This window comes from Schistocerca nitens, chromosome 4 (assembly GCF_023898315.1).
Source record: "Schistocerca nitens isolate TAMUIC-IGC-003100 chromosome 4, iqSchNite1.1, whole genome shotgun sequence".
Taxonomy (NCBI): Eukaryota; Metazoa; Arthropoda; class Insecta; order Orthoptera; family Acrididae; genus Schistocerca; species Schistocerca nitens.
This window is the reverse complement of record NC_064617.1, coordinates 119,866,612-119,891,778: the sequence shown is the minus strand read 5'-3', so window position 1 is coordinate 119,891,778 and position 25,167 is coordinate 119,866,612. Positions and strand designations below refer to the sequence as shown.

The 25,167-nt window shown below is 38.1% G+C and overlaps 1 protein-coding gene across 1 annotated transcript; it reads left to right on the top strand.

The window, feature by feature from the left end:
- The first annotated feature begins 1,787 nt into the window (after positions 1-1,787).
- On the top strand, positions 1,788-22,047 carry LOC126252151 (stromelysin-1-like). Its single transcript, XM_049953019.1, has 3 exons — positions 1,788-2,088; positions 4,913-5,870; positions 21,996-22,047. The coding sequence occupies exons 1-3, from the start codon at positions 1,788-1,790 to the stop codon at positions 22,045-22,047; spliced, it is 1,311 nt and encodes a 436-aa protein (XP_049808976.1).
- The last annotated feature ends 3,120 nt before the right edge of the window (positions 22,048-25,167 follow it).

Genomic DNA, 25,167 nt, shown 5'->3' with positions numbered 1-25,167 from the left:
GGGGACAGACAAATAATTATGGTCCTCACCATCAATAAAAAATATACTCTATAAATAGTGGTTCAAGTAACCATAAACATCCCAACAGCCATTAAGTAGCTACTTAATGGTCCTCACCAACCATAAAATATATACCATAAAACCAATGGTTAAATAATGGTTCCCAGTGACCATCATCAGCCTCATACTCGCATTAAGGTACCAATCAACCATAAATGACATCGAAAAATACAGGTACTAACTTAAGGTACTAAAGAACCATTAATTTCAAAATAAAAACAACTGAGAAATTCCTTTCTAAGGTACTAAAGAACCATAACTTGAGGAACAATTTAAAGGTTCTACCCCTCCACAAATTTTTATTTAAACGTAAGACAAATTCCTTTTTAAGGTATTAAAGAACCATTAATTATGCGACCATTAAAAAGGTAACAAAGAACCATAAATTTTTCCCAAAAATTTCAAGAAATTTCAAGAAATTTTATTTAATGGTCCTTTGAACCATTAAAATTTGAACCACTTTTGAAGTCACGTATAAGGTACTAAAGAACCATAACTTTCCACCCAATTCCTCTTTCCTTTAAAGGTACTAAAGAACCATAACTTTTCATCCAGCGTCTTTACCATCTAATGCTTACCCCAACCATAACTTTGCACAATAGGGCAGGTTTATAAAAATGAAAAATATAAATAAAATATAAGACAGTTAATAAATGGAATACAACAAACGAAATGATAAGCGTCGTAACGACGCAACTGTTAAAGAACTAAGGGCTCTGGCTAAGGAGCTCAAAATCAGAGGCTACTCCAAGATGAAGAAGTCAAATCTTGTTGAAGCTGTGACCAACGCAACGTCTAAGGCTATGAATAATGATTTATTTAATTACGCAAATGAAGAACTGTCAGCAATGACTGTTCGCCAACTGAAGCAAATTGCTAAGGAAAACGGAATTAAGGGCTACTCGATGGTTCATTCAAAAAATGGTTTGACGGCTTTGATAAGGCGTGAGAAGGAACGTTTGGATAAAATCAGACACTTCGACTTTGCTGAAGACTTGTTTGAAACTAAAGAAAACTCTCAACGGCAACAAAATCAACCACAACAATATCAACCACAAAAGTTAGGTCAAATTTTTCCTTTTAAACAAAAGTTGTTCGATAAAATTGTAGAGAAAAAACCTGCTTTCAAGATCCGCGAAGGAGACCGTACCTATCTTAAGACGTTCAACATTTGGCAAACCAACTACACTATCTATATAAAAGATTTGAAAGGAACACCCCTTGAACAAATGAAAGCTGTTAGGGCAGCCGTCCATGCAACTATAAAGGCTATAAAAAAAATGAGTAATTACAGTCCTGGCGATCAGATGAAGATAGTTGCTGATAATGAAAATTTTCACCATACAATCTCGACTAAAAAACATCAGAAAGTCAACGCCTCATTTCTACTTAATCAAATCGAGAGAATTGTCACATCTAATGAAAATGTAGATATAAATTCAACCAGATTTGAATTTCAAGTTTATAAAATACCCAGAGGTGGGAAACCTGTTAAGGTTGTCAATCTCTCAAAAGACGTTAATACTAAAAGATGCATAAACAAAATAGATAACAAGGACAATATGTGTGGACCTAGAGCTATAATTACAGCATTGACATACGAAACAAACATCATTCTTAATAGGGAACTGACCAGTAACGAATTAATCTATATAAGGAAAGGTAGAAACTTGCAAGAAGAGCTGGCTAAAGAGTTGTGTATCAGGCTGGGAAAGAATTGTGAAGATATGTTCACCTTAGAAGATATTCAAGATGCTGAAGAATTTCTCGACGTTCAGATTAAGGTTGTTTCTGCGGCACATTTCAACACGGTGATTCATTCTGGAAAAGAAAGGGACACTACGATATATCTGTACCACCACAACAATCACTATGACGCGATCAACAACATGAAAGCCTTTTTTGGAAGCTCCTACTACTGCCAGAAGTGTGACAAGCCTTATAATAACAAGGACCAGCACAAGTGCAAAAAGGACAAGAAAGAAGTGTGTAATTTGTGCAAAGGACCACAACACAAGAAAATTACAGGTAAAGAGCGTGTCAGAATATACTGTGATAAGTGTAACAGATACTGTTTTGGGCAACATTGTTTCAACAACCACAAAGAAGTTTGTAAGGTAGCATACAAATGCAAAACTTGCAATAAAATATGTCAAAGGGAAAATAAACACAACTGTGGTTATGTATGGTGCAAAAATTGCCAGGATGCTGTGAAGATTACTGACCATGAGTGTTATATGTATCCCAAGGGTCAAAGGGGTGGCTTGTGTGAAGAAGATTGCACTTGCAATGGAAAATCAGAGAAGAAACATGGTAACTGTAGTTACACTGAAAAATATTACTTTTTCGATTACGAAGCTGAGCAAGACACTGGCGTACACATCCCTAATTATATAGCTGTTCACAGCTTCGATGGAAATAGACGTGATTTCGACTCAAATGAAGAATTTTGTGAGTGGCTTATTAGTGATGCACACAAAGGTTTCACTTGTGTCGCTCATAATTCTAAAGGTTACGACTCGTACTTTATTCTACAATACTGTGTTAAAAATGGGATAAGACCAAAGACTATATACGCAGGATCTAAAATAATGCAGCTTACAATACCGAGTTTGAGACTCAGGATAATCGATAGCATTAATTTTGTTCAAGGCGCTCTAGCTTCATTCCCGAAAACGTTTGGCCTTAAAGAACTTAAAAAAGGATACTTTCCGCATTTTTTCAATTCAAAAGGGAATCAAAATTACGTTGGTGGTGTACCTCCCACCAAATTCTACGGCGTCAACACGATGAAAGAAAGCCAGCGTAAAGACTTTTTGAAATGGCACGCTGACAGGGTTAAAGAAAACTACACGTTTGACTTCAACAAGGAACTATCTGAGTACTGTCATTCAGATGTTGATATTCTAAGACGCGGATGCCTTGAATTTAGGAAAATATTCTTAGAAATCGCTAATATAGATCCTTTTCAATACATAACCATCGCTAGTGTTTGTATGGCTATCTACAGATCGAAATTCCTCCAACAAAATACTATTGCAGTCGTGAAAGAAGATAAGAAGGAAATGTTTAGTAAAGAATCTATAGCATGGTTGAACACCTTCAAGAATGTACGACACGCGTTAAATGGTGGTGAAGTGGTGGTATGCGGCGCTAAAGTTGACGGATACGATGCTACAACTAAAACAGTCTACCAATACCACGGATGTTTCTGGCACGGATGCCCCGAGTGTTACAACTGTGACACTATAAACAGTGTAAACAATGAAACAATGGACGATTTGTTTACTAAAACTATGGACCGAACTAACACATTGAGAAATGCGGGTATACAATGTAGTTGAGGTGTGGTCTTGTGAGTGGAAGAAATCCAAAACTTACAAACAAGCCTTAAATAAAACGATCAACGTCGTGGAACCCCTAAGGCCTAGAGACGCCTTTTTCGGTGGGCGAACAAATGCCGCAAAGCTGAAAGTGACTGCAAAGAAAATGCGGTATATAGACATATGCTCTTTGTATCCAACGGTCATGTTTTACGATATGTACCCTGTAGGTCACCCCACTAAAATATTCAAACCAGAAGAATACAACAAGGAATGGTTTGGTTTGGTCAAATGCAAGGTACTAGCTCCAAAAGGTCTTTACCATCCTGTACTTCCTATTAAGCAAGAAAAACTGGTATTCGCTTTGTGCGTGAGGTGTGCTGAGGAAAAGGTAGGGCATTGTAACCATACTGATGAAGAGAGAGGTTTCGCTGGCACGTGGACTACAGTGGAACTAAATAAGGCTATCGAAAAGGGCTACAAGATACTTGAAACTTACGAGGTATGGCACTTCCCTCAGACGAGCAACACCCTTTTCAGGGACTACATTAAAACTTTCATGAAAATAAAACTGGAAACAAGTCCTTGGGAGGATGATTACCCCTCAAAAGAGGAATACGTCCAAGCCATTAAAGAAAAACAAGGCATAGAGCTTGACATTGACAGAATTGAGCCAAACCCAGGAAAACGTGCTGTCGCCAAGATCTGTCTAAACTCGTTGTGGGGTAAATTCGGCCAAAGACAAAATTTGACACAAAGTGAGTTCATCACAGATCCAGAAAGGTGGTATGAACTTTTACTGGATGATAAGATAGAGATATCTAATGTCATCTTTGTCAATGAAGAAATGCTTGAGGTTAGCTACAAATATACTGATGAGTACGTAGAGGACTGTACTGCTACAAACATATTTATAGCAGCTTTCACTACATCCAATGCCAGGATAAGATTATACGAAATGCTTGATCGCCTTGGGGATAACGTTGTCTACTATGATACTGACAGTGTAGTCTACATAGATGATAGAACGAATACAGTTGCAACAGGGTGCATGCTAGGAGAGTGGACAGATGAACTTGGAAAAGATGATAACATAGTTGAATGGCTAAGCACAGGTCCAAAAAGCTATGCATACGAAACTCACAAAGGCAATCGGTGTACCAAGGTAAAAGGGTTCAGTCTCAACTACGAAAATAGTCTAAAAATTAACATGGAAACAATGGGTGATTTGGTACATGGTAAAAGTGACAATATAACAACAAATAACAAAATGATAACCAGGGATAAGAAAACAAAAAACCTTGTAAATAAGGGTGTGGAAAAGGAGTTCAAAGTAACCTACGACAAACGAATGGTCTTGAAGGAAAGAGATGGAACCATCGACACTCTACCCTGGGGATACTAAAGAATTTATAAAATTTATCAATAATAAATGAAATCAATCATCCTAACTTTAATATTTTGTGGATTTGTATCTGCTAATGAAAAAGTAATCAAATATTTACACGATTTTGGGTATCTTGAACCAGAATCAACAAATATTCCAGAACTCTCAGATATAAAGAATGCATTAATACTATTTCAAAAAAAGTTTAATTTGAAACCTACTGGTGAAATAAGTGATGAAACTTTAGAACTGATAAACAAACCTAGGTGTGGTGTTGAAGATCATGCACTATCTTTTACTTCCCATATTGATAAATGGAATAAGAAAAATATAAAATGGTACTACACAGGTTCATCAAAAAGAATGAAGGAATTAACTGAAATTGCTTTTAATACCTGGAAAGAACATACAGATTTGATTTTTGAAGAAGATCAATCGAATTGCGACATTATTATTTCAAATAAAAGACGTACACACAGAAAAGAAACTAGTGGCCAACATTTTTGCTCGAAATCATTTGATGGTAAAGGAGGTGTGTTAGGTCATGCATTTTATCCAGATATTAATAATAACGCTGTAGAAATTCATATGGATCAGGATGAAGATTGGTATTTTGAGATTGACGTAAACACTCCAAAAGAAAAGATAAACTTCTATGCAGTTTTAGTTCATGAAATTGGTCACACATTAGGCCTTGCACATTCAACTGCGAATACTTCAATTATGTATCCAATCTACAATAGTTCAAATATTGAATTAAGTAAAGATGATATTCTTGGAATACAAAGTTTGTACGGGAAAGGTGGTGAAGGGAATGATGAAGATGAATCTAATGATGATGATGAAGTAGAAGAAGATTCAAATCCTCCAGAACTATGTAAACTGAATAAGAAAATAAAGAACTTGTTAATTGTTGATAAGGTTCTGTATATTTATTATGAAAAATGGGTTTGGGTAATGGATTTGGATAATTTAAATGTGCACACTAAACCACAACTCATAAGTGATTGGTTAACATTTCTTCCAAAAGGCTTTAAAAATATTACTGCAGCATATCAAAGACCATCTGGAGATGTTGTTTTATTCATTGATAACAAACTGTATGTAATGGAAATACCCTCCTTCAAGTTAAAATATGGTTATCCACAATCATTAACAAGCCTTTCATTAAGAAAGAATGTAGCGTTACACACAGCAATAAATTCCTATTCTGGTAAGAGTTTCATATTTTTTGACGATGTTTACTATATAGAAGTTGACGAATGTAAGGGAATAAGCAGAAGATATGGAAGAATAACAAGAGAATTTCCAGGATTACCTCCAAGCATTGATTCATCTTTTAGATATACAAATGGTTTATTATATTTCTTCAAAGGGGACACATTCTACGAGTTCAGCGAATTTACTAATTCTGTAGTTAGAGCTGGGAAAATGGATCTTTCTGTGTTTGAAATAAATTGCCCTAAACAGTCATCTTCTATTGTGGAAATAATAAGTACTCTAAAAAATACAGTTACCCTGTTAGAACAAATGAATTCTTAATTTAAATTTTCCATATAATAAATGAACAGCCAACAACATCAACTTCTACTAAAACTCAATAGTTCCAATAAGCAAACATCGTTTTCTCGTTTGCGAGATCTCGAAATAGATTATGAATATCTTATTACAGATGTAGAGTTCAAGACAATGAAATATTGTAGCGGATACATTTTAGAACTCGATGCTCAATTTAAAGTTATTTTGCCTGAAAGGTACAACAAAATCCTAAGCTGGGAAGACTCTAGGTCTATTATAGGTTTGAAGTTGATTTATAGAGGTATGTCAGATGACCTAAAACCGAGACACATCATCGAATTTATATAATTTTTAATACCCCGTTGGGTATTAAAAATACTTCAATTAAAAGCTTTCATGTACTATTCCATGCTTTGCATCGAAGATCAAGTTCTTTTTGGTGTACATCACAATATAAGCTGTAGTGTTTTCAGGTATATTAGCATTAAAAGTTGCACAGAGCTTCATACTCGTTTTGTTTGTTGCTACAACATTTTTTCTTCTGCTCATATTAATAACATAAATAGGATACAAATTAATGAAACTATAAGGACTGATTTTCGAATCAGTTTTCAACTCTGTTATTCGCTTAAAATCTAAGAATGCATTGTATGCCTTTAAGTAAGTTGAAGGAGGAGTAATGTTCCACACCTCTTCAGGAAATATTTCGTTTCTACCATTTTTCAAACTAATGTTCTGAAGCTCTACGTGATCATACAATGATGAATCCAGTTTTTGGTTTCCTTTCCGGTTAGTCTGGAATACAACAAAAATGAAGTAAGGCATATCAAATTCTAGGGATGTGTAGTAATTAGTAATGTCAATCTCAAAGTTCCTCCTACCACTAATGCCTGCAATCTCCTGTGTTTGTAGTTCAAAGAATGATATGGGCATTTTAGGTTCTTTGAATATTTTATCTCTTAGTTCGAGCTCATAAGTTGGCTCATATTTTACTATTGGTACTCGAATCTCCACATTTCTTACTACTAGTTTACCCTCATTTGGTAGAGTATCTTTGATTTCGACTCCAGCAGTGTTGTGATCACTCCATCTATGAAGAAAATCTCCTGCAGTTGCACTCCAAGTAAAGGATACAGTAAGATCACCTTCCCACATAACCTCTTTGTAGTCTTTAAAGTATCCCCCAAACATTTTTAGTGGATACAAGACTTCGTTTGATTTAGACCTTAGCTTACCATTGTTTATAAAATTTCCTTCATACATAACATCTTCCATAAGTGAAGAGGTCAGGTGATACAGAACCGTTGAAGAAATACCGGGATGTTCAATTCTAGAGATAATTGCTCCTTTCTTTTTGATGGTGATTGTAGAAAACAACTGTGATACAAAATTATCAATTAGCTTTTTGTTGGATTTTCCATCATATGTAGGATAATCTGTGCCATCTGCTTGAGTTACATCAAAAGTCATGTAAAGGAAAGCATTCTTACTATCAACCCAACCATCACCAACTTTGATATCTATTTCAACATCTTTGTTTGGTAAGTTTAGATTATATTTTGTCTTTTCGTTTACGGGAAAAGACTGGTACTGATAACTTTCTATTTTGTTCATTCCTTTATTTATTGCAAAATTTTCATTGCATTTCTAAAATTACTGTGACATCGGCTCCTCCAAAATCAATCAAGTTATTTTCTTCATCAGTTACAGTTATTACCAACTCCTGAACTCTGTCACAAACAGGAACGAACGTGAGGTTCTTTGGTTCACGGATTATAGGTGCACCGAACTCTACACCAATTTTAAAAGAAGCTATAATATTCGTTTCTCTGTGGTAGTGTTCCGAATCTTTTACAAACATTCCGTCTGCCAAGTTGAAATGAACATTAATTGTTTCGAAAGGAATAATTTTAGGAATACCAGTAGCAATAGTTTTTGCGTTTGGTTCAACGATTTGATTATTAAACCCTAACACACTTCCTATGCTATCTTCTCTGTCAAGATACAGCTTCACTTCACTTTCTATAACAACTCTGTTCAAAACCTTGTCTGCTTTAATACTTATGTGAGGGTTTTTGGTGTGAATATATTTCTCTAAATTATCTACACTATACTGCCCAGAAGGTATAACGATTGTTTCACCATCACTGTGCAACTTATTATTCTTTGTAGTAATATTTGGGGATAAAAATGTCGTGTAAAATCCTTTTAAAGCCACACCTTTAAAGTGGTCTCTAATCGGAACTGTTAGCCTCTTTTCTAGTTTGGAGGATCTACCACTCAACTTAAATAATCTGCTCATTTATTAACTCAGTTAATAAAGCTAAATAAAGAATAAAGAATGAAGAAAGAAGAAATGAAGACAGACTGGGAACCTAAAGTTAGAATACCAGAAAGGAAAAGAAAATTGAAACATGGGAAACTGTTACCTAATTCGATACGTTGTGGAGTTATCGGTCCAAGCGGATGTGGTAAAACAACACTAATGATCGACAATTACCTTCTTGCACCAGGGTGGTTGAACTGGGACAAAGTAAATCATGTATACATATATTCAAAAAGTCTAGATCAATCAAAGTATCAACAACTAATTAAAATGTGTGACAAACTAGAAGAAAAAACCGATGTAAAAATAGCATCTTTCGTTGAAGCTGCGCAAGATATCATACCTTTAGATGAATGTACAGAAAATTCAGTTGTGATATTTGATGACTTTATTTTGGAGAACCAAGATATAGTTAGAGAATATTTCACTAGAGGAAGACACAAAGGTATAGACTGCTTTTACTTAGCACAAACATACACCAAGATACCAAAACAACTGGTTCGCGATAACCTTAATTTTTTGAACGTATTTAGACAAGATAATACAAATCTAAATCATATATTTAACGAATTTGTTGGCGGTGATATGAGATACGAAGAATTCAAAACCATGTGTAGTAATTGCTGGAATGAAGACGATTTTGGTTTTGTAACGATAGACTTAACACGTAAATCTGGTGATGGTAAGTACCGAAATAAGATAAAAACGTTCTTAAAGGTCTAACGCTTAACGTCCAACGCTTAACGTCCAACGCCTACCGTCTAACGCTTAACGCCTACCGTCCAACGCTTAACGTCCAACGCCTACCGTCTAACGCTTAACGCCTACCGTCCAACGCTTAACGTCCAACGCTTAACGTCCAACGCTTAACATCCAACGCCTACCGTCTAACGCTTAACGCTTAACGCTTAACGCCCAACGCCTAACGCCCAACACCCAACGCCCAACGCCTAACGTCTACTGTAAAATATCGCATATAATAAAGATGTTTGCAAAGTATAATCCCGATACTATTAAGAGTGCACGGAAGAACAGAAAAAAGTTTGAAGAACTCAAGGAAGGTTTTAAGTCGTGGAAGAAGCAACCAATAACAGAGTATGAAAAATATAAAAAAGAAGACCAGCCTGTTATCGATGCAATTAAAGAAGTTAAAGGAGAATTGGAGGGTTTAGGTGATAATGTAATAAAAGCAATAGAACTAAACAGAGAAGTAGAAAAGCAGCTGGTTCCATATAAAAAAACAGATTTCGAAGACATGTTTCCAATTCCCTCAACGCCTGACGAAACATCATTTGAAAAGAGTATATTTAAAGACAGGTATTATGATACTGACAGTGATGTTTCTCCAAATACGAAACAAAGATTAGAATCAACCTTAGCAGATATTGAAGCGAAAGAAAGGGAAAAGATGATCAGGAAGGGTGAATTATCAACTAGTACACCAAAGGCTGCTATAACCAATTATGCAACAACATATTTAGGCCCTGTAGTATCCAAGTACTTAGGAGGTTTAGGTGACAAGGTATTTGGTTTAAGATTCGATAATGGTAAGCATTATATTGGTGATTCAGAAGTTAATTTTCAGAATGATGATATTATAATCAAGGATAAACGAATTAAAGCTACTGAAGGGTTAATGAATCTTCTAACACAGAAAGATGTAGGAGATACAATACCACTTGATGACCATGACAATTATGCAGATATATTAAAATTAACAAATGCTATATATCAGAACAACGATCCCACGAAAGGACCAAAATCAAGCATTAGTGAAAAATACAACAAATTAATTAAACCAATATACAACTCAATAAAGAAGAAACGTGGTAACTCTCAGACTGGTATGGGTTTCGTTAAGAAATACAGTGACAGACCGATTGAATACATCTGGTTGGATGATGTCCGGGACCTAATTGATAGACTTATGGTTATTCATGGGGAAGAAAATGCAGGGAACACTAATTACCACAATGAAAAAGTTGCAATAACTAAAATGCTCAGTAATAAGTTTAATGACTTTATTATCGATAATCCAAAGGGGATACCTTACCTAATTAGATTTCTAAACAACCTCCCTCACACCTTCTGGAAGTCAGAAAAACATGGGAAAGGTTTAGTGAATACTTTAATTAATAAGCTTCCGGTTGAATTGCACCTTCCTGGATATAACTATTGTGGTCAACTGGGCCACTGTTGCGCTTGAAAAGAGCACAGCAATACACACCTTGTTGCGGGAACGCCCTTAGAGCCTAATCTACCACCTCTAATTGGAAACTTTTAGAGGGAACCCGGGTAACGACCGGCTCCAATGGTAATAACGGTTGGGATTGGGTAATCCGCATGGTTACGTCCTAAGCTAGTAAAAATGATCAATCTAGTAAGGACGGCCGTCAGAGACTGAACGGGTGTGGTGGTGAGGAGTCTGATCAACTCTGATGATCCATTAAGATACAGTCCGGCCTTCAGGGAAACTTGAAGGGTGTGCCGCCAGGCACCAAATTAGAAGAAAGATTAGCTAGAGGAGATGCAGGAATCAATCCTTTAGACGAAGCATGTAAACAACATGACATTGCTTACAGGGATCATAAGGATTTGGAGAATAGACACGTGGCTGACAAAGAACTGCAGAAAGCTGCAAAGGAAAGGATATTCAGCAAAGATGCTTCTCTAGGAGAGAGACTAGCTTCAACAGCTGTTGCTGGAATAATGTTTGGGAAAAGGAAACTGGGAATGGGTTTAGATGATAATGGATGGACATTGTGAAGAGGTATAATTTTAATGCAACAATTGCATTAAAATTTAATTTAATTTAACTGAATTAATAAATGAAAGGATTTAGTATTGACTACAGTGTTCCCTCCAGTGGGAATCCGAGAGCAAAATCTATTAAAGTTAAGCTGTCGAACGATGATTTGAGAAGTCATGGGTTTCTTGATGCTTATCTTACACCTACACAAGTGAAACAGAAAGAAAGTAAACTTAAGAAAGGAGGTAGCTTGTTGCTAACACTATCTATACCTGTCGTGAAAAAGATTCTTGAGTACCTTAACTCAAAGAGTTTAAAAAAGGGGTCTGGGTTGAGTGAACACGAAGGTGGATTCCTACCGCTGATACTAGCCGCATTGGGAGCGATTGGTTCTTTAGCTGGTGGTGCTGCAGCAATAACAAGTGCTGTTCACAAAAAGCAAAAAGAAGACGCTGAGTTGGCTGAACAGAAGAGGCATAACCTTGAAATGGAAAAGAAAGCTGGTTCTGGCATCTTTAAAAAAAAGTCGAAAAAATAGTGCAAAAATATAACCATCCATTGAGTAACTATGATATAGAGAGGTTAGCAAAAGAAATGAAACTAAAAACCTTTAGGGGTGTATTCATGGCTGACGAACTACCGTTAGAACCTAATAAAGTCGAATCAGGAGTAGTTAACTTGGATACATCTGATCACTTAGGCACTCACTGGATATGCTATTATAAAAATGGTGATGAAAAATTCGTTTTTGACTCGTTTGGTGGTAGTATTCCACAAACTTTAGTGCATTACCTGGGACCTGATAATTTGTTTTACAATTCAGAAAGAATACAGTATTATGACGAGTACATTTGTGGTCACCTGTGTATGCTGGTACTGAAGCTATTTACAGACGGGTGGAAATTTAGTAAAATTCTTGATAGAATAAATGGACGTTTTTGGGAACAAAACTACTGATGTAACGTTTCAAATGACGAAAGAAGAGTTGGATAAGATAAAAAATGTCGAAAAGAGCTTTATGAAATTTCAAAAATATTTCACAGATGTGTTGAAGAAGTCAAAGCGTTATATTAATTTTCTAGGTAGAAGATTAGTTAATGTCGATGATCCTGTTGATGATATGGATGTAGTGACTAAGAGGTATCTGCAAACAAAATTTGAAGAGTCTAGTGGATTGTACACTGGTCTTTTAACACAGTTCAGTAATTATTACAGCAAGAAGGAGATTGAAAAAGCCCTTTCAGATTATTTTACTAAGGCTGATTTGAAGCCATATATTGAGGGGTCTGAGAGAAAAATGTGTGATAAACAAACGGTTGAATTCACATTTGTGACAGGTGATGAACAAAAAATGCACACCTTTGAGTACAAATTTCAGCTAAGAAGAGTCGTTGCAATTGGTGAAAATGCCAATGGACATCTGTCAACTAAGGACTTTGATATGGCAGTAAGTGTATATGACAAAATACATCTAATTAATGGCGGAAACCATTCAATAACAATAAATGAAGGAAATTTTCTCACTGTACGACTAAAAGATAGTGTTAAAACTGTACCTGTTAACGTGAAATTTCTAATTTATGGTGAACTGATACCAGTTGTCGAGGATTTAGAGAATTAAGAGTTGGGGTCTTTAAAGAAAACATTTTAAAATATTTAAAATATGATTTTTAATTTTCAATTAAATAAATGAATGACTATCATATTTGGTGTTTAAAGTGTAAAAGGTTTACTAACACACTTCATCCTCAGAGAGTATCGACGAGAAACGGTCGTCACAGGATTGAAGGTATTTGTGGTGAATGTAACACTAAGAAAAGTAAGTTTGTAAAAAAAAAGACGTAGAAAATGTAGGAGGTAACGTTCCTAAGGAACAACCATCTGTACGTGAAGGTATTGTAAACGAACTACACAAACCAGTAAGAAAGAATTTCCCTAGGAGAGCTGTTACAGCTTACGGTATTGATGATTTGTGGCAAGCTGACTTGGTTGAAATGGACTCTGGAAAGCTTAAGGGAGTGTCTAAAATCAATAAAGGATACAAGTATCTATTAACAGTTATTGATGTGTTTTCAAAATACGCTTGGGCTATTCCTGTTAAAGATAAATCTGGTAAGAATGTTGCGGAGGCCTTCAAATTAATTTTAAAACTGAGGAAGCCACAAAACTTACAAACAGACAATGGCAAAGAATTTTACAATAAAGATTTTAAGGAGCTGATGAAAATGTGTGGTGTAAACCACTACTCTACCTTTACAGAAATGAAAGCCGCTGTAGTAGAGAGATTTAACAGAACCTTGAAAGAGAAGATGTGGAAACAATTCGACCTTCAAGGAAATTATAAGTGGGTTGAGTTAGTACCAAAGTTAATTAATGATTACAATAATACAACACACAGAACCATAAAAATGAAACCCAAGGATGTTAATAAACCCTACGAAAAACAATTGCTTAAGGATGTGGATTACACTATTGTAAAGCCGAAATATAAAGTGGGCGATAAAGTAAGAATTAGCGTTCTAAAGGGTTTATTTGAGAAAGGGTATACAGCTAACTGGTCGACAGAACTATTTGTAATTGACGACGTAATCTATTCAGATCCGATTACATACAAATTGAAGGCATTAGACGGCGAAGAAATTAAAGGAAACTTTTACGAGTATGAGATCCAGAAAACCGATTATCCAGATATGTATCTCGTTGAAAAGGTTTTGAAAAGGAAAGGAGATAAAGTTTATGTCAAATGGTTAGGATTTGATAGTTCGCATAATACTTGGTTAAATAAAGATAACGTTGTATTGTGAAAGATTGTATAGATTTTTACTTTTAATGGTTTAATGTACCATTAAAAATACAATATTTGAATAGATACTAAGGTTTTTCAATGAGTCCAGCTATCAGCTTTTCAAATTCTTGTTCGAGTTGTGATATGCTTTCACCTATTTTGCAGAGATCACGATTGTCTTCCACTAATTCCATAACTGTCAGCTGTAGGTACTGAAGCCTTCTTAGATAGTCAAAAACGATACCTTTTACACCTTCAGGCACCTTATTTAAATCAAAAGGAAGCACTGCTGGTTTGTCGCCGCCTGTCATTATCCTCGTCATGCTACAAGGAGGTATTATTTGATTGTTCATAATTATTTATTAATACAAAAAATTTTATTAAAAAATGATTTATACTCGTTTTTTCTTCTTTTTCTGACCCAACTGCAGAAGTTTTCTCATTTTGAGTACTAAAAATTGTTTAAAACAGCAAAACCTCGGCGCCGAGGAACCCTGTGGGGTCTTTTTCATCTATTATCATCGTCGTTGTCGTCGTCCATCTTCTGCCCCACAGGGTTTTTCCTCTTTGTTTCCACGTCTCGTCCCATACATCTTTGGCTGATGAGGGAGAGCGGATCTGTGCGGACGTCTCATGACGTCACTCAAAATTCCACGATGAAAATACGACTCAGTTTTTTCTTCAGAGAGGTGGCCGGGCTCCCTGACCGAACGCGCTGAGCTACCACGCCGGCAATATAACATTTCTCGGATAGAGTACTAGTTACACAAGGACGACGAGATAACGCCATCTACTAGCGAATGAACGAGTTAATATTACGTGCTAGCTGCTACCGATTGCGCTACTGAGTGTATCAAAGGCTGACTGCACGTCATGCGGCCGACGCTGACCTTCACTGTAGAGTGCGGAACTCGCATATCTCTTAACACATCCTTGACCGCTGTTGGGTGGCGTAACACGAGCGTGTGTTAACTTAGCATTCAAGTTTTTCGTCGTCATCCACATTTTCGTCGTCATCATCGTCGTTGTCGTCGTCATAATTGTAACTAACCAACACGATATTGTCATTGATAAACAGGATATTACCTATTACTACATTGTTATTTAGTAATAAATCATACCATCGTTGTGGATCTCTGATGATCTCTGAATATTTCACATTCAACAATTGACTAAGTTCACGCAATTTACATTTTAAACAACAATCGGCAACCGAACGTTTTGCAAAGTTGAATTCAATTTTGTTAATGTCAAGCTCAATGCCATACTTCTCTTTAATGATTCTGGCATATTCTTCTTTTGGTCCTGCCAACGGAACCCAACTCGTCTCTAGTTTTATTTTCAGGAAGTTCCTAATGCTATCCTTGTAGGCTGTTTCATCAAAAGGCTTCCTCATTGTGAAGGAAATGTTCCAGTTTTTTGATACGGATGATGATTTAACGTTTTGTTTGTTATTCATTTTGTATTGTAACACCTTTTATTTATTTATTACATTTTTATAAACCTGCCCTATTGTGTAAAGTTATGGTTGGGGTAAGCATTAAATGGTAAAGACGCTGGATGAAAAGTTGTGGTTCTTTAGTACCTTTAAAGGAAAGAGTAATTGGGTGGAAAGTTATGGTTCTTTAGTACCTTATACGTGACTTCAAAAGTGGTTCAAATTTTAATGGTTCAAAGGACCATTAAATAAAATTTCTTGAAATTTCTTGAAATTTTTGGGAAAAATTTATGGTTCTTTGTTACCTTTTTAATGGTCGCATAATTAATGGTTCTTTAATACCTTAAAAAGGAATTTGTCTCACGTTTAAATAAAAATTTGTGGAGGGGTAGAACCTTTAAATTGTTCCTCAAGTTATGGTTCTTTAGTACCTTAGAAAGGAATTTCTCAGTTGTTTTTATTTTGAAATTAATGGTTCTTTAGTACCTTAAGTTAGTACCTGTATTTTTCGATGTCATTTATGGTTGATTGGTACCTTAATGCGAGTATGAGGCTGATGATGGTCACTGGGAACCATTATTTAACCATTGGTTTTATGGTATATATTTTATGGTTGGTGAGGACCATTAAGTAGCTACTTAATGGCTGTTGGGATGTTTATGGTTACTTGAACCACTATTTATAGAGTATATTTTTTATTGATGGTGAGGACCATAATTATTTGTCTGTCCCCAAGGTGCCCACCTACTACTGATGTATGGTTCTTCGTATCAAAAGACAGTAAATTAATAATAAGTGTAACACATAGTGAGAATTTAATAGTTAGGTTGGAAAGTTAACAAACGTTTGGTGTTCATATTGATGAGTATTTAAACTGGCAAAAGTACATTTAGGAACTCCTAAATCAACTTAGTTCACATACAACTGCGCTTTCAGCCATCTGGAGGAGATACAAATCAATAACTTAATATAATTTACATATTTCATTCTAAAATGCTACATAGAATAACGTTTTTGAGTAAATCATCTTAAAGAAAGTTTTCATTCCTCAAAAACGCGCAGTGAGAATAATAATATGTGGTGCTTACCTACGATCATCTTGTAGACATCTGATGAAGGAGATAGGCATTTTGACTACAGATTCACATTATACTTATTCTCTCATGAAGTTTGTAGTAAATAGCTCACTACAGTTCAAAACGAACAATTATATACAAAAATGACAGCGGCTACTCCGCACTAAGACTGTCTTTAGCACAAGAAGGGGTGCACAGTGCTGGCAGCGAAATTTTTGATCACTTACCTAGTGATATAACATGTCCTGCAGACAGCAAAATTGATTTTTAAAAACAAAGTAAAAAAGTTTCTTGCAAACAACTCCTATTCGGGTGAAGCATTTTTGTTTTTGTAATGTGTAAAAGGTAGTGAATAATATTTGCTAGTTCTCACCTGTATTTTTTAAAAAATATAAAACAAAAACATTTGTAAATGGTTAGCATGTAGGCATATTTACAAAGTGTATTCAAGTTATAACACCTCCGATTTCCTTTCTCTGGACCAGAAACAGAAACATGTGGTTTATTTCAAACTACGCGTGCACGCGTTGTGATTGTGCACCGAAGATGGCAGCATCGCATGGCTCACTGAACTTGAGCAACAGTGGAGAGGGTGAGGACTGTTTTTGGTACTTAAGCGGTGACGTTTTCATTACAAGAACGGCATGTAATTATTTGTTTTCTCCGTTGCATAGTGTGACACTGATTGATATTCGTCATCCGTTGAGTGAGAATTTGACTATGGTGTCCCGGAGCGGGAAGGAGCACCTGGTCCCTGGTACAAATCCTCCCGGCAGACTTGTGTCGAGGTCTGGTGAGCCGGCCAGTCTGTGGATGGTTTTTAGGTGGTTTTCCATCTGCCTCGGCGAATGCAGGCTGATTCCCCTTATTCCGCCTCAGCAAACAAGTTCTCCACGTACGCGTACACCACCATTACTCTACCATGCAAACATAGGGACTTCACTTGTCTGGTGTGAGACGTTCCCTGGGGGGCCACCGGGGGCCGAACCGCACAATAACCCTGGGTTTGGTTTGGGGCGGCGGAGGGGTGAAGTGCACTGCGGTAGTCGTCGTGGGGTTGTGGACCAATGCGGCTGTGGCGGGGACGGATCCTCTCCGTCGTTTCTAGGTCCCCGGTTAACATACAACATACATTGTGTCAGGTATGTGTTCTAAAGGGCGTTGGTGGGTGTGGCAGTTCAGAGAAGGCAGAACGTCGTGTGACAACAAACCCAAACAATCTCGGCCTCGTACCAGCCGGTCTGACGACGTGACCGAGAGAACAGAGAAAGTTGTTTTGCAGGATTGCTAGATGACTGCGGAACATACCACCTCCGAATTTAACATTTATGAGGCACCTTCGCACACAATCATGATGAAGACCTGAAAATGCGACAAGCGCCCTCCAGGTGGGCGCCACGAAAGCTGACGGACGACCACAGCTCGTGGCATGTTGCCAGACTGTGCCAGTTTCATCTGTTGTGACAATGGACGAGAAATAGATGCCATTTTTCTATCCTGAGACGAAGTTCCCGGCAACTCAATGGAAGAACATGGTCACCAAAAAACTTTATTATAAACGCCAGTGCTAAAAAAATGATGGTCATTTTCTAAACATTGTTTTCGAAAGGTGCATCCTTTATTTTTTCCTTTGCAGTTTTTACCACTACAGCTCGCTCTAGTACCACTGAAGTTACTCCGCAATCACTCAACAGATATCCTAGCATCCTCATCCTTCTTCTTGTCAGTGTTTCCCATATATTCCTTTCCTAATCCGTCCTCCGGCGAGCCTCCTCATTCTTTACCATAACAGTCTACATAATTTTCAACATTCTTCTGTAGTAGCACACCTCAAATGCTTCGATTCTCTTCCGCCCCTGTTTTCCAAGAGTCCATGTTTCACTACCATACACTGATGTGCTCCAATCGCATATTTTCAGAAATTTCTTGCTCAAATGAAGGACCATGTTTGATACTACTAGAGTTCTCTTGGCTACACATGTCCTATATGCTAGTGCTAGTCTGCTTTTGATGTCCCCCTTGCTCTGTCCATCATGGGTGATTTTGCTGCCTAGGTAGCACAGTTCTTTAACTTCATCTCCTTCGTGATCATCAGTCCACATCTTAAGTTTCTCGCTGTTCTCATTTCTGCTTCTTCACACTACTTTCGTCTTTCTTCGATTTCCTCTCATTCCATATTCTGTACTCATTAGGTTGTTCATTCTATTCACCAGATCCTGTAACTCTTCTTCACATTCACTCAGGATAGCAGTGACATCAGCGAATCTTATAATTGATATTCTTTCACCTTGAATTTTAATACTACTTCTGAACATTTCTTTTGCTTCTGTCATTGTTTCTTCGACGTATAGATTAACCAGTAGGGGCGAAAGACTACATTCCTCTCTTACACGCGTTTTAATCCGAGCACCTCGTTCTTTATCTTCCACTACCAAGACGTTTTATAAGTTCCTTACAGCATTGCGTGGTAAAGGGCCGGAAAAGGACACATGTTCTGTCACCGGCACATGGGGCGAATGCAACGCTGCAGTTTCTTCGTGACAACACCTCTGAAGTGATTTCTCACGCTCCCTACCCACCTGACCTGGCTCATAGCGACTTTTGGATGTTTCCAGCAAGAGGGAGGTTCCCTGCTGTATTGGGGTGGCATTATGTGGGGCCGACGTACGACGCTGGTGGTCATGGAAGGCGCCGTAACGGCTGTACGATACGTGAATGCCATCATCCGACCGATAGTGCAAGCATATCGGCAGCATATCGGCGAGGCATTCGTCTTCATGGACGACAATTCGCGCCCCCATCGTGCACATCTTGTGTATGGCTTCCTTCGGGATAACGACGTCGCTCGACTAGATTGGCCAGCATATTCTCCACTCATGAACCCTGTCGAACATTCCTGGGATAGATTGAAAAGGGCTTTTATGGACGACGTGACCCACCAACCACTCTGAGGGACCAACGCCCAATCGCCGTTGAGGAGGGGAACAATCTGGACCAACAGTGTCTTGATGAACTTGTCGATAGCATTCCACGACGAATATAGGCCTGAATAAATGCAAGAGGACGTGGCACTCGTTATTAGAGGTACCGGTGTGTACAGCAATCTGGACCACCACCTCTGAAGATCTCGCTGTATGGTAGTACAACATGCAATGTGTGGTTTTCATGAGCAATAAAAAGAGCGGAAATGATGTTCAAATTTTCTGTACAGCTTCCGGAACTGTCGGTACCGAGGTGATGCCAAACTTGTTTTGACGTGTGTATTTTAAAGAAGCTGTATTTGAACATACGTGTTAGACATACGTGATATTTAGGGCTTATCACAGGAAACAAATGTTTTTGCACCATTAATAATCAGTAATACATTTACATTCATATGTTAGAAGAAAACTGTGTCGTATTCATAAAGTGCTTCAAATTAAAACCAAGTATAAACTAGGAATCATGATGTATAAAAAAAATGTAGAAAAACGACACACGGAAACATACGAGTACTATTCATTTCTAAGGACTAATATTAAGAAGAGCTAGTTATGGTGAAGTCTGATCGCAATCTGAGTACAAATATTTCTTAATGTGGGCCTTCAAATTGGCACATCGTTTAAGAAGCCAGAAGAAAATCGTTTAAGAACCATAACTTACTGTCCATGCAATACTGCATGTATTTTGTCTTCTTAAACAAAGCACAGAACCAACTTGAATTGCCAGTCGTATCGTCTGTCTTCTGTTCTTTGGGAAATGAAGCTGCCATAACGCATTTTCGCTTCTTTACTTCACCTTCGACTACTCTAATTGTTGCTTATGACGGCTGATAATTATTGCAGTGGGGACATGAGCTTAACTTCTACCTCGAATAGCAGTTTCTTGTACGAGTTTGCAAGAGATGTTACCTAGTTCAGTATCTTCTTGGAATTCTCTGTACGTGTTGTACAGTTGTCATCACATGAAATGTCTTCTGAAGAAGATTCCTCCTTGCCACTATTGATAGAAGTGGTCTTCTTTAGGAAATTATCATCAACTTTCAAACAATCTGCTGGTGAAAAATTATTGTCTCAGAACACATCCTATTCACAGGCCAAATTCATGCAGAGTGGAAGGCGCACTCGCTGTTCCAGTTGTCGCTGCTCGTCCATAGACTTCATTCAGCGCTCCACACATCTGAAACTGCGTTACAGGTCTACTTACGATTTCACGCAACTATTTATCCCGTGCTTTAGTGAAAGAGGTCTGGAGAGGTGGAATAAATGCAATATCAAGTAGTTGTCAGGTTAAAGAACTCCTGAGAAGATCCTGAAGTATGGGTTGGGAAAACAGATATTGGAAGACCTACAAAAAGATGGGTGTGATTTTGTTTGTGAGTTCGGAAGAGGCAACAGCTTGCTCCTTGAAACGAAAATGTTAATGATGATCGTCAAGTAATTGCAATTGCGCGTAGTGTGCGCAGGTTACAGTAATACCATTATTAGGGACGCACTCAAACGCCAGGTTTCTACTGTGTGTTGTTTGGCCATCAAGTGGCAGGAGCACAAGTAAGTCGCTGCTACAGTTGACCTTATTTCAGAAGTATCTGAGCCACGACACAAACAACTCAGAACTCATGTTGCCAGTGTCTGAGATTTCATCTACACTTCCTGCTGGGGCAGCGGGTCATAGTTCTCGCTGCCTCCTCTTTCACTTCACTTCAGTCATTGGTGGAATAAAGTGTCCAGCCGCAATGACAGCACAAACAAATGTCACCACTGTGATGTTATTCCTCCACTCCCTTCTTGTTATGGATCCAACTTGGTGCTGGATTTTTGCACGATGACTTCTTGTTGTCTTTTCTGAACCGATGCAAATAAAGATTCGTCAGGTACATTGTTAGCCGTAATTCTAACGTCAGTGAGAGTTTTCTAAAGGAGATCGAAGAAATGATTCATAATTTATTAAACCCCTTATCTCTGGCCATTTCTGTTCATTATGGCTGTGGATTTCGTCTCATAAATCAATAAAACTTCTTTTCCCTTTCCGTGTCATTCTCTCTCTCTGTTAAAATAATGAGACAACTTGTATTTCTCTGCTTTGTCAAATGTGAGTGTACGAAGATCTTTGGCGAATGCGAAAAAACACTCTCTTCAAATAAGAGTAGATGTTGTGCGAGAACTTTTTCCGTCTCAGCAGTAAAAGCTGATTGTTTTGCAAATGACTTGACCCTCGTTACTGTAGCTGTGGGAACTCGGTATCTTGTATCCTCGCTATCTTGCATCCACGGAAATGACAGCCAAGGAAGTTACAGGAGCATAACAAGGGAAAAGTTAGCAGAGCACAACAGTAGTTTTTCTCAAAAATTGCAGATGCTTCAAGTCACGTAGATTGAATCTTAAGCTGGTGACGCCAGAGGGATGAGTATCGGGTTAAGAAATCACACTTTATGTAGTAAATATCATTTCAGAACGAGAGTAAGGAATGAGGGAGAGAATCTCTGTTGTTGATGTTGTTGTGGTCTTCAGTCCTGAGACTGGTTTGATGCAGCTCTCCATACTACTCTATCCTGTGCAAGTTTCTTCATCTCCCAGTAACTACTGCAACCTACATCCTTCTGAATCTGCTTAGTGTATTCATCTCTTGGTCTCCCTCTACGATTTTTACCCTCCACGCTGCCCTCCAATGCTAAATTTGTGATCCCTTGATGCCTCAAAATATCTCCTACCAACCGATCCCTTCTTTTAGTCAAGTTGTGCCACAAACTTCTCTCCTCCCCAATCCTATTCAATACCTCCTCATTAGTTACGTGATCTACCCACCTTATCTTCAGCATTCTTCTGTAGCACCACATTTCGAAAGCTTCTATTCTCTTCTTGTCCAAACTAGTTATCGTCCATGTTTCACTTCCATACATGGCTACACTCCATACAAATACTTTCAGAAACGACTTCCTGACACTTAAACCTATACTCGATGTTAACAAATTTATCTTCTTCAGAAACGATTTCCTTGCCATTGCCAGTCTACATTTTATATCCTCTCTACTTCGACCATCATTAGTTATTTTACTCCCTAAATAGCAAAACTCCTTTACTACTTTAAGTGTCTCATTTCTTAATCTAATTCCCTCAGCATCACCCGATTTAATTTGACTACATTCCATTATCCTTGTTTCGCTTTTGTTGATGTTCATCTTATATCCTCCTTTCAAAACACTGTTCATTCCGTTCAACTGCTCTTCCAAGTCCTTTGCTGTCTCTGACAGAATTACAATGTCATCGGCGAGCCTCAAAGTTTTTACTTCTTCTCCATGAATTTTAATACCTACTCCGAATTTTTCTTTTGTTTCCTTTACTGCTTGCTCAATATACAGATTGAATAACATCGGGGAGAGGCTACAACCCTGTCCCACTCCTTTCCCAACCACTGCTTCCCTTTCATGCCCCTCGACTCTTGTAACTGCCATCTGGTTTCTGTACAAATTGTAAATAGCCTTTCGCTCCCTGTATTTTACCCCTGCCACCATCAGAATTTGAAATAGAGTATTCCAGTTAACATTGTCAAAAGCTTTCTCTAAGTCTACAAATGCTAGAAACGTAGGTTTGCCTTTTCTTAATCTTTCTTCTAAGGTAAGTCGTAAGGTTAGTATTGCCTCACGTGTTCCAACATTTCTACGGAATCCAAACTGATCTTCCCCGAGGTCCGCTTCTACCAGTTTTTCCATTCGTCTGTAAAGAATTCGTGTTAGTATTTTGCAGCTGTGACTTATTAAACTGATAGTTCGGTAATTTTCACATCTGTCAACACCTGCTTTCTTTGGGATTGGAATTATTATATTCTTCTTGAAATCTGAGGGTATTTCGCCTGTCTCATACATCTTGCTCACCAGATGGTAGAGTTTTGTCATGACTGGCTCTCCCAAGGCCATCAGTAGTTCTAATGGAATGTTGTCTATTCCCGGGGCCTTGTTTCGATTCAGGTCTTTCAGTGCTAATCATCTCTCTGTAAGGGACACATATAAGTCATGAAGAGCCTCTAGCAGGTCAGGACATGAATTCACAACAGACGGCTCCCTCCCTCCACTCAGCTTCTGAAAAACAGTGCACATTGGAGCCAACGAGATGGCGAGGGCTCTTCAACATTGGATGAGGGGGCAGGTAGGGGGGGGGGGCGAAGAGGAAACATTAAAACTCGCATGCAGAAGCTACAACGAGAGAGTGAAGAGTCGCGGCAGTTAGAGCAAACGGGAATAGAAATGTAAATGAGCGTTTGGCTTCATTGCCGGGAGGCCCCTTGCGGGACAGGTCCGGCCGCCTTGGTGCGGGTCTTACAACACTCGACACCACATTGGGCGACCTGCGCGCCGGATGGAGATGAAATGATGAAGGCAACACAACACACAGTCCCTGAGCGGAGAAAATGTCCGACCCAGCCGGGAAGCGAACCCGGGTCCGTAGGAAGGCAATCCGTCACGCTAACAACTCAGCTGTCGGGGCGGACACAGGAATAGAGGACTGATAGAACAGATAGGGAACGTGGAGACATGGCAGTTTGTAGAGCACAGCAATAGGTTTACTTAAAGTTTCAGATGCTTCAAGACGTGTAGACGGAGTCTTTCCAACTGGTGGTGCTAGATGGATAAGAACCGCTGCTAAGAAATAACATTGCAGGTCGTAAATATCACTTCCGAGTAGAGCAGGGCAGCCGCATGGACATGTCCTCATACGGGTATTCATTAAAAATGTTGATTCAGCATTTGAATTAGTGAACCCAGAGGAATATTAAATCTTTTTACATATGTTAAAGCAAAAAATTACCGCTGAGACAAGATCAAGACTGCAAGTACGCAAGAGAACAGGTGCATGGAAAGAGGTAAATAATAGGTGCATGGACAGAGGTAAAACTCATTTTAGAAGAGAGCTACGCAAGTATGCGGACGATAGACTATAATGTGTGTAGGATGTTTCAAGTAAGGCGAGGATATAGGGAACCAATTTCTTTATATGTCTATAGGATTGACGAAATGTAGAGAGATTTTGGGAAAGTCGTTATTAGTGTCACAAGTAAACAGAAAAGGTGCCATAGATCTGGTAGACTATTTAGGTATGCTTTCTTTCTACAAGTGCTAAATAAAGATCCAGTACACACATTAGTCAGTGTTCTGCTGAGAACGAAAGAAGGGGGTATAGCCCCGCGAACAACAAGTTAGCATGCACACTAAACATTGTGAAAGAAAAGAGCTAAGATGTTTTACATGTAAGGCATATAGCAAATAAGTGTAGGAAAAACACGACGGAAGGTGCAGTTCGCACTATGCAGACGAAACAGTTCACAGATTTCTGCTATAATTGTGATAAACCATGTCACACAATTTCGGAATGCATCGCATGGGCAAGGAAAGTGACGGAAATAGTCCAGAACATGTAAAAAGGGAATTACAGGGAAGTCAATGGATTGAATTCACTGCGTGAACAGAGATTTCCACAGTGTAATCTACCAGTTAATTGCGTTGCCTCATGCATCAGGGTACAAGACGTGACT